Source organism: Helianthus annuus, chromosome 1 (genome assembly GCF_002127325.2).
Source record: "Helianthus annuus cultivar XRQ/B chromosome 1, HanXRQr2.0-SUNRISE, whole genome shotgun sequence".
NCBI classification, from domain to species: Eukaryota; Viridiplantae; Streptophyta; class Magnoliopsida; order Asterales; family Asteraceae; genus Helianthus; species Helianthus annuus.
This window is the reverse complement of record NC_035433.2, coordinates 94960050-94970523: the sequence shown is the minus strand read 5'-3', so window position 1 is coordinate 94970523 and position 10474 is coordinate 94960050. Positions and strand designations below refer to the sequence as shown.

The following is a 10474-nucleotide window of genomic DNA, read 5'->3' as shown; positions in this document are numbered from 1 at the left end:
TCTTTTAAGGGTAAAGATTGGGTTGGTAAATCGTATCTTATCGGGTTTAACAGGTTTCTGATGTTACGAATAACACAAGTATTAAACATGAATACAACTTGTTTAACTACTTTATATCTCATGTCTATAACACAGTTGTATGTTTTATGTACGAAGGAGAAGAAATGATGGATCATAGTCTCCTAATTCTATTTATTTTTAAAAAAAGTAAAAAACCAAGTAGTGTACTTTTTTCAGTAAATAGGTTTCATTGTGTCTTATAAGTATATCTATTGCTAGCCCTAGGTAAAGATCCTGTACAAATAACCTTATCGTACAAAACGTACGAAAAACATGAAAAAGTAAAAAAAAAAAAACGCGGTGACATTTTAATAATTATATTACTCGTAAGTACCCTACATGATCAAAATTACCCTACAAGATCATTTATAAAATAATTATGATACTCTACAAAATTACCCTACAATATTAAATTACATTACAAGATAAAATTACCCTACAAGATCATTTGTAGAGTAATTATGATCCTCTACAAAATGCTCGGATCAAAATTACTCTATAAGATCATTTTACAAAATTACTTTACAAAATCATTTATAGAATAACTTTGATAATTACTATACGAATAAAAAATTATAAAAATACTACCGAGTTTTTTACCTTTTCATATGTTTTGTAAAATATTGATGGTTTGGATTTAAAAATCCCAAACGTGCTACCCAAAACTAAACCGATCGACAACCCCAAAGCGTGTCTGTCGTCTTCCCTAATTAACTCTGCAATAACAACAGAGACTATGCTTTCTTAATATCCCTCTTCTCCAATCATGCGCTCGTATTCTCTCAATCTTCCTCAGTCAAGGCTTCTACATCCTTCAATTCGATTCAATCGACCAGCCATCAATACCTTCTTATCAAATCATCATTCTCGTTCGCTTTTGTGCTTCAAGGTAGGTCTACTTGTTCTTTGTGTTTATGTGTTTTTTTTTTTTTTTTTTGTAATTTTTTGTTGTTTCTGTTGCAGCTATTGGGATCTAGAGTTCAGAGATATGGACATTGTTCTACAAAGGACAGATTTGTTGTTCTTTGCACCATGGATTGGGTATTTTATTATTGTGTTTATTTTTAAATGATGAATTGTAGTTTAACTCATTGAAAACCCTAATTTAGTTGATTTATGGCCTTTCTGGCAACTAAAGAATAGCTGTGTCAAGTAGCGGTCAGAACAGCGGAACTGCTATTATGGGCGTTATTGACCGTTATTTGGGATGCCTTGGTTGTGGACTCTGAGACCATGCGTAGTGTGGGCGATATTTTTTCAAAATTTGCCACCAAACACGCCCCCTCCCCACCCCCATGGGCATTATTGGGCGTTATTGTTCAAAAAAGCCCCCTAGGCGTTTTTTAAATAACGCTTTGTGCAAATTTGAAGGGCCAATCACATTTAATCTTCCTTTTTCTTGGCCAATAGCTTTTTTTGTTGGGTTTTTTATTTTTATTTAATTCTCTACACCCTTTTTAACATAATGCCCACATCCCCACTGCACCCGTTTTAGAAAAACGCCCAATAATGCCCCTTGATGACTGTACTGCCACATGGCGGATAACGCCCAAGGGTGGGGGCATTATTCACCCTTACCACTACGCATGGTCTGAGGAAGATTTCATAGCTTGCGATTAGATATTTTTCAAACATATTATATATGTTTTACATTTTATATTTTTTATATGTGTGTATATATAAATCTTGTATGATATAAAAATACCCATGGCCCACCGCGATATCCTATATCTCAAATATCGGCCCTTGACCGTTGTCTGATTTTGGACCGCTATAACTGCATAGCACTTATTATATGTATTTGAAGCTTGATCTATGAATTTAATGTTGCTCATTAATTTTGCTAGTCTTCAATGTAGGAATGAGGTAATGAATAGAGTACCTAAATTAACTTTGAAACAGCAATCAGGGCATATTATTGTAGTACAATCAGGAATCTTTGTTTATCGGCCGAAGATGTATGATAATCGGCACTCTTTCTATTATGGGTTAAACTTTTCTAGTTGTAACGGTGCTATTTTCGGTACCATTTGAAACTTTTCGTTATGGGTTAGTTTTTAATTGTTATTTGATTTTGTAGGATTCTGTGTCTAGTTTTTCGCTAGATGATAGAGTTGACAGTGACGGGTCTATCGGATACGCGTTTTCATCAAGTGAAGGGGAAGAAAGTGACGGAGATATCATACTGAATCCAATCACTGATGTTGACATTCCAACATCAAGTGACCGGTTTCATAAACCTGATGACGCATTAACAACAACTGCTTACGAGCTCAGAATGATTGGTAAATCTCAGAAGAGAAACAGGATTAAATATGGAATGATCATCAACATAGGGCTCGTTACTTTTCTGACGGTTTTTCTACTACTTCTGGATTCACATGCATGGCGAATAGTGAGACTTCCGTTACCGCCATTTCACTTGATATGCCCGTTTACAGCCTCGGCAGTTTTAGTCTCGTTTGCTGGTTATATTTGTGTTCCGTTATTTCGTATTTCGAGGATGCAGATGATTATCAGCAAATGGCCAGCTAGACACTCGTATAAGAAAGGAACGACTACAATGGGTGGATTGTTTCTTATACCGATCGGTGTAGGTGTTGCTGAAGTATTAGTTGGCTTTTCTTCTATAGAAGTTGCAGGGGCATCTATAGCCACTTTAGCATTTGCCACAATTGGGCTAGTAGATGATTTCTTATGTCTTGTGAAAAGGAGAAGGATTGGGTTATCTCAGTGGGTTAGAATTCTGTTGGAGGTAAAAGCTTTTATTAATTCACGTTAATTATGTAAAAAAAGGACAAAAGATCGACCCGTTTTGACCTCTTACCCAACACATCTGACCTTCCTATCTTATAATGATGTTTTAGTTGATCTCTATTGTGCAGGTAGCTGTTGGAACATCGTTCTATTTTTGGTTATGTGCGAGGAATATAGCATCACCATACAGCATGTATACTTTCTTGTGGTAACTCACGTATCTTTCTTTAAGATGTCACTCTTGCAGTGAAAACCTATGTTGTAATTCTTTTGTTTTTATGGAGCTCTTATCACGATATCCCTAGAAGTAGGTTAATGCTCAAATTGTTGGTAGGTAGACAGAAACTGCCATATTTACTTTCTTTGTAACCAAGGAGGCCGAACCCGCATTTTATTCTGGAAAATACAATGAACCAAATCCCAATCATAATCTACAAAATGCGCCGTTAATATAAGTGATATACCGTTTATCGGTCCCCATGTAAAACAACAGTGTCAAATATTGGTCCCAATATTATCGGCGATATTGACTGATATTTGACCAATATATCACCAATATTCCCGATATCAGTAACTTTCTTCTTAGTTCTACCATTCATATTTCTACTTATTGCTGCTATCAGTGTTTTTAAGTCTTAATTGCTAATTGTTAGTGTTAAGTGTTGGTGTTTTAAGTCCTAATCAGTTCCTATTGCTACAATTTTCAGTGTTTTGCAAGTTGCAAAAGGTTACTTTGTTAATGGTATGAGAGTATACTGAGTTGTTAGTGTTAAATTGCTACTTATATAAATTCTGCATGATATTAAAATTACCGAACTTCCACTGCGATAACCTATATCTCAAATAGCGGTCCTTGACCGACATTTGATTTTTTTTTTTTACCGCATTAACTGCATAGGCTAAAGTAGAATCACCCATGCTTTTATGGGGAAAATGCATACAGAGATAACCAACTCTGGTCTTATTTATGTTTTTAGTAACACAATTTCTTGTGCCGGTATAAAGGCTCAAACTTTCAAAAAAAGTTCTCATTTAAAGTAAATTATGACTCAACCGATTTTCTAGGCTACATTTCAGCAGAGCTTCTTGTGAGAACAAAGTTAGCATGGTCAAAGTTAACTTAGTAGTGTTGTTGCTCTTTTTTGCAGAAAAATGGTGGTGCCTCTACCTCTACCATTGGGGCTGGTGTGCATGGGAGGTTCTTACGTATTATTAACTTCATTTTGTTTTGTCTCGATGGCAAACGGAATGGAGTTAACCGACGGTCTCGATGGATTAGCTGGCGGAACTGCCGCACTTGCATTCATCGGAATGTCCATTGCAGTTCTTCCAATATGTTCAGGTCGGTAACCACTAACCTGTAACCACACTCTTATCAAATCAATTTTTGAAAAGAAAAATATTGCAGATTTGTTAAGTAGTTTTTTTTTTTTTTTGCTATTAAAACCAGATCTTGCTGTGTTTGGAGCATCAATGAAAAATATTACAGATTTGTTAATTAGTTTTTTTGTTGCTATTAAAACCAGATCTTGCTGTGTTTGGAGCATCAATGGCAGGAGCCTGTGTTGGTTTTCTTTTCCATAACCGGTATAAGGCTTCTGTGTTTATGGGTGATACTGGAACTTTGGCATTGGGTGGGGCCCTCGCTGCAATGGCTGCTTCTACTGGAATGTTCTTTCCGTTACTTATTTCATCTGGTGTCATTGTATTGGAAGCGTTATCCGTTTTGTTGCAGGTATCATTCTCTTTGATAATATATAATTTAGGTTTTTGGATTTGTTTGCGTTTTGTGTTTATACCCATATGATGTTGTATGCTATCATACATGTTATACATTATATTGTGTCACTCTCTGATCACTTTCTTGGTATGTTGGTATGTTGTGTGTTGGTATACTCTCTGACTTCTTATTTATATATTTATATATTTTTGTGACTTGGTGCGTTGGTATGTTGATGGTTTTAGAGCCGATGGTTTTAGAGCCGGGGGTCTCTCTGGAAGCAGCCTCTCTATCCTTAGAGATGGAGGCAAGGTCTGGCTACATCCCACCCTCCCCAGACCCTATAAATAGCTTTGCTATTTGTGGGATATACTGGGTATGGTTGTTGTTGTTGTTGATTTGTTTGCGTTTTAAATTAATTATGCGGCAGGACGGGTTAAATTGGAAAATCATAAAGGTCATTGAATTAGGCGATGGTTCATTGGATTTGCCAGTTTAGCAATCCGCCCAAACAAGAATAGCTCATGTTCATTTTAGTTTCAGATCTCAAAAAATATAGTTTCGAATCCGCCCAAGAATGTATCCTTATCATATACACTAAATCACCTTGATTAGTATTTTATTACATATCCTTGGCTAAAATCATGCATCACATAGATTTTATTCACAGATAATATATTGACATTTCTATCTTTTGGTAATTTTTTTTTATTTTATCAACAAATATTAGATTTTATCATTGTTTTTTAATTTACTTATTGTTTATAAATTCAAAACAAATTTTAAAAAAAAAGTAACGGGTCAATTGGACTCAACTTGTTTGATCTATTGATTTGTTTTATAAAACATGCTGGTTTCAACCCGAGCTCTTTTGACCCGTGACCCAATCCGACATAGTCCACCCCTTTTCCTAAGTTCTAACGTTATCACAAAAGCATGTCCAGCTGTAGTTCCATGAATTTGTAATTGTGTTGTCTATTTACTAGCCCAACCTGTTGCTCTGTTGGACCTTTGTTACATTACTTGATAACACGGTCTTTTTAGTTACCATGATAAAGCATTTTATGCAAGTTCGTTTCTTTCATCTTGAACTCCATATGTTCCAAACCAGGTAACAAGTCAACGGCACATAACCCACAGCACTTTTATATAATTTTGTTTTCAAATGATATCAATAATTTGTTAAATATGGCTGTAAAAAAAACTATATTGTTGTGATAATTTTTTTTAGTAAAGCAAGCTCAATGAATATACCTAGGGCTGTAAACGAACCGAACGAACACGAACAAGGCCATGTTCGTGTTCGTTCGTTAAGGAAATTAACATGTTCGTGAACTGTTCACGAACGCATACCGAACATAAGTTTATGTTCGTGTTCGTTCGTTAAGGAAATTCAGTTGTTCATGAACAGTTCGTGAACACTAGTCTCGAACACAAACACAAACGAACGCAAGCGAACACAAACGAACGCAAGCAAATAAAAAAAGAAAGCAAACGAACATTTAACTTGAAAATAAAAAAAATAAAAATATTGTTATCCTTAAACATTGGATATAAGTAGTTAAAGACAACCATCAAATAATAAATCAAAACACAAGAAGTCTAATACACCACCAAACGATGAATCAACTTTAACTAACTTGGACATAATTATCCCCAAAAATGTCTTAGCATGACCAAATTTTAGCGAACTTAGAAAAAATAGGGTTTCATGTTTTCAATATGTTTAGATAAAAGGTTTATTATTTATTATTTTTTTAATATAATCAAACGAACACGGACGAACATAATCGAACATATTACTGAACGTTCACGAACGCAGTCGAACGAACGAGACCTATGTTCGTGTTCGTTCGCTAAGCTAACCGAACGAATTTTTTTGTCCGTGTTCGTTCGTTAAGCTAATCGAACGAACATAAACGAACTTCCCGCCGAACGGTTCACGAACCGTTCGCTGAACGTTCGGTTCGTTTACAGCCCTAAATATACCCTCAATGACTTTCAACCCAGTTTCCTTGTTCGACCAATTTGACCCATAACAGTTGTAAAATATTATTCCTCAACCCATTTGATGTGTAAGAGATAAAACATAACCCAAATCAACCCATTTATAGGTAAATGACACCTATGTTTAACCTTTAAGGGGTGGCGTGGTGGTAAGCTGTGTTTTACATTGTCCCACTGTTTAGTAGGGTATTGGTGGGGAACCGTAAGTTTTCCCTAACGGCCTCTCATGGTTACCCAAAAAAAAAAAAAAGATTTTACCTCTGTTTTGAATCATAGGCTGCTGTTTCTAATCTGAATCTTGTTTGTTAGGTATCATACTTCAAGACAACAAAACACATGCACGGAATTGGGCGACGTTTGTTCAGGATGGTTCCATTGCATTACCATCTTGAATCATGTGGGATAAAGGAACCCGTGATAGTTGCAGGTGCATATGTTATTTCATGCATATTGATGCTTTATGCTGGATATGTGGGTCTTATATCAGTATAGTGTCATATAACTTCATTTCTCTCGTTCCTATCGTTATACAGTATGCCCAGATTGGTGCATAAGGTTATAGAGTTTTTCAATGTCAAGGTAGCTCGAATCTCTGTTTTTGACTTCTAACTGGTGGTAATATGATCTTGAGGGGTTCTAGTGGCTATCTATGACTATTGGGTATTTTGTTATTATGAAGAAATATGAGAGCTGTATATTTTTGGGGAGGCTTAGATATATTTGACTGTGTTTGTTGTACAATGCTTGGGTAATCAGTTGATCGGCAATGTTTACTAAGAGTAGATTGCTTTCTAATAGCAATCAGCCGAGACTTCAAATCTGGAGATGGAACGGGGAGTGGGCATCGCATTGGCGGCTCTAATGTTTAGGCTAAGACGGTCTACAATTGATGGTGATGGATTTTGGGCCCATGGAAGAGAGAGAGAGAGGGTGCAGATGAAGAGATACTTTGTGGTCTGTGGAACTTATCTGAGAGGGGGAGGGGTGTGGGTGGGAAAGGGATGCATGCTTGTGGGGGTAGGCTAATGTGAAGCCGTGTGTGTTCCCCTTCGTATCTAATGCTTACTTTATTTGAAAATACTTAAGAGAGTTGATTAATAATTACAGGCTTAGAGCTTTTAAATCAAAAAGTAAGACCAAAAGAGATTATTAAAAAATTTAGGTGTGTTCTATAGAGAAAGAAGAGAAATATGCCCCGCTTAGGCTATATGGTGTGGGATAAAAGCCTCACGCCACAACAGTGACAAGTAGACGGCTTTAGCGTTAACTTGTGGAATAAAGTCCCCTTTAACAATACCAAAAAGAAAACAAAAAAAAAAAAAAAAAAAAAACAAATCTAATTGGTGCTTTGCATGTGTCCCCATTACTTTCTCCCTTTTGCACTCTCCAAGAAGTTAACGAGATCAAGCATGACGCCCTCTTTGGCGCCCCCAGGGCGGTGTTGGGGGCGCTATAGGGCTTTACATGGCTAACATGGAAGGGTGCGCGAGCCCACGCCATTTAGTTTTTTTTTTTAAAGGTAAATTTCGATCATTGACGGACCACTAGAGTATTATCATGGCACCAACGGAACCATCCGATCATATCTATTTTCACTAGGCAATAATGCGTATACATCAATTCGGTAGGAAATCCAATAAATCCGGAAAAAACCGTTGTGAGAATGACATGAATCTTGTGCACTCGTGTATAAAGGATGTTGGCCTTTTGTTTTTTTTTTTGGGTAAACTACCAAAATGGTCCCTGAGGTTTGGTCACTTTTGCCGCATTAGTCCAAAACTCAAACCTTTTGAATCTGGGTCCCTGTGGTTTCAATGTTGTTGCCATTTTCATCCAAAATTAAAATATGGTCATATTTTTCAGTTAATATCCAACTTTATTTCTTTTTTTTCTCCCTTTTAATGAATGGAAAAATGGTCTTTTAATGTTGATTATAACAAATTAAAAAAATCTTACCATTTTGACCTTCATTAAAAGGGAGGAAAAAGACAAAAAAAAAACTGGATGTTAATTGAAAAACTTGACCAGATTTTGCTTTTGGATAAAAATGGCAACAAAATTGAAACCATATGGACCCAGATTCAAAAGGTTTGCGTTTTGAAATAAAATGTCAAAAGTGACCAAACCTTAGGGATCATTTTGACAGTTTACTCTTTTTTTTGAACTGCTGATTTTATTAAACAGAAACACAACAAAACATACAAATACTTATAAGCTTATACGAAATCAAACGCAAGCCAATTAACTCATTCTACAGAAAATAATTTTGCTCTATTTTTCACCCAAAGGTAACTCGATGCTTTGATATCCGCCATAAGCCTTGCTATATCGATTCTTTTCCTCGAGAAGACAACCTCATTTTGAAGTTTCCAAATACCCCAACATGCTATTACCATAATAGCGTGAATGATCCTTTTCTTCGCGTCTGATCCGGGCGTCCCTTTGTGCAAATCAAGTATGTCCCTGACCGTGAACGCATAAATGGGTGGAATTGATAACCAAGATGATACCATCTGCCAAACTATAGAGCACACAAAGCATGATGTGAACAAATGCTCTAACAATTTCGTTAGCTACGCCGCAAAGAGGGCATAGAGTGGAAGGTAAAGATATGTGTCTTTTCTCCAAAGCGCATCTGGTTGGTAATCGATCTAGGTTCATTCTCCAACCAAAGATGTTAACTTTTCGCGGTATCCATCTATTCCACTCAAAGATAGTATCCGAGGGACCCGTATTAATACCCGAAATAATTTTCCGTACTGATTTAACTGTGAAGTTCCCTAAGTCTTCGGCTTGCCACGTCCATTTATCTTCTTGATTCGTGATAGAGATTTGAGCCAAAATAGCAACAATCCCATTCAGCTCCGTTAATTCTATATTTGATGAAGGTGCTCGATGCCATTGCCACTCAATTCTATCGACCGGACCTGATGTTCTCAATCTATCGTTAACCAAGCATCCCTTGTATTTCTCTAAGGAGAATAAAGCTGGAAAAAGATACTGAAGTGATAAATTTGAAGCCCAAGTATCCGTCCAAAATTGCACATCTTTCCCATTACCCCTCCTGAGCCTTTCATGAGCCGATTTAGATAGATGTTATCCTTCTTGAGTGCTTCCTCCTTCCTTACAATATTGTTCCAAACACACGATAAACCTTTTTTTGAGGGTAAAAAGTTACCATGTTTTGGACCAAAATGTATACTTGATATAACTTTTCTCCATAGTCTTCCTGCCTTTGTCTTGTATCTCCATGCCCTTTTTGCCAATAATCCGCTGTTCATATCTTTTAAAGATCCCAAACCCAAACCCCCACTTGCAATTGGTTCAGTTACTTTTTCCCACCTAACCCAATGCATTTTGTTAATTACATCCGACCCACCCCATAAAAAGTCTCTTCTTAGTTTCTCAAGTTTGTTTAAAACCGTATTAGGTGCTTGAAACAAGGAGAAGTAGTATAAAGGAAATGAGTCTAGAAACCGATTTAATGAAAGTTGTCCTTCCCCCAATTGATAAAGTTGAAGCTTTCCATAAGGATAATCTTGAAGAAAAAGTATCAATTACAATTATTTACCAAGTTCATGTTTGCACCTACTTTAAGGCCAAGGTAAATAAAGGGAATTACCCCGGGATTATAGTTTAGAAGATCAGCCAATTCTAAATTTTCCCTTGTAGAGATTCCAACCCCAAAAAGTGATGATTTTTGTAAATTTATTTTTAGCCCTGAAACGAGGTAAACGCATCTCATTAATCGTCTGATGTTAGAAATGTTTTGCCTCGAACATTCCCCCAAGATCAAAACATCATCCGCAAAGACAAGATGAGTTAAGTTTGGACCCCCGTTTAATTTAATACTTTTAATTATCCCAGCACTGGAAGCACTAATCAGAATTTTCGTCGCCTTCAATTGCCCATTTGACTCGAGATTCTTGC

The 10474-nt window shown here is 36.4% G+C and overlaps 1 protein-coding gene across 1 annotated transcript; it reads left to right on the top strand.

The window, feature by feature from the left end:
- Positions 1 to 715: 715 nt before the first annotated feature.
- On the top strand, positions 716 to 7261 carry LOC110921086 (phospho-N-acetylmuramoyl-pentapeptide-transferase homolog). Its single transcript, XM_022165360.2, has 7 exons — positions 716 to 949; positions 1024 to 1101; positions 2141 to 2815; positions 2946 to 3010; positions 3966 to 4159; positions 4344 to 4552; positions 6854 to 7261. The coding sequence occupies exons 1-7, from the start codon at positions 827 to 829 to the stop codon at positions 7034 to 7036; spliced, it is 1527 nt and encodes a 508-aa protein (XP_022021052.1). The 5' UTR covers positions 716 to 826; the 3' UTR covers positions 7037 to 7261.
- Positions 7262 to 10474: the final 3213 nt, after the last annotated feature.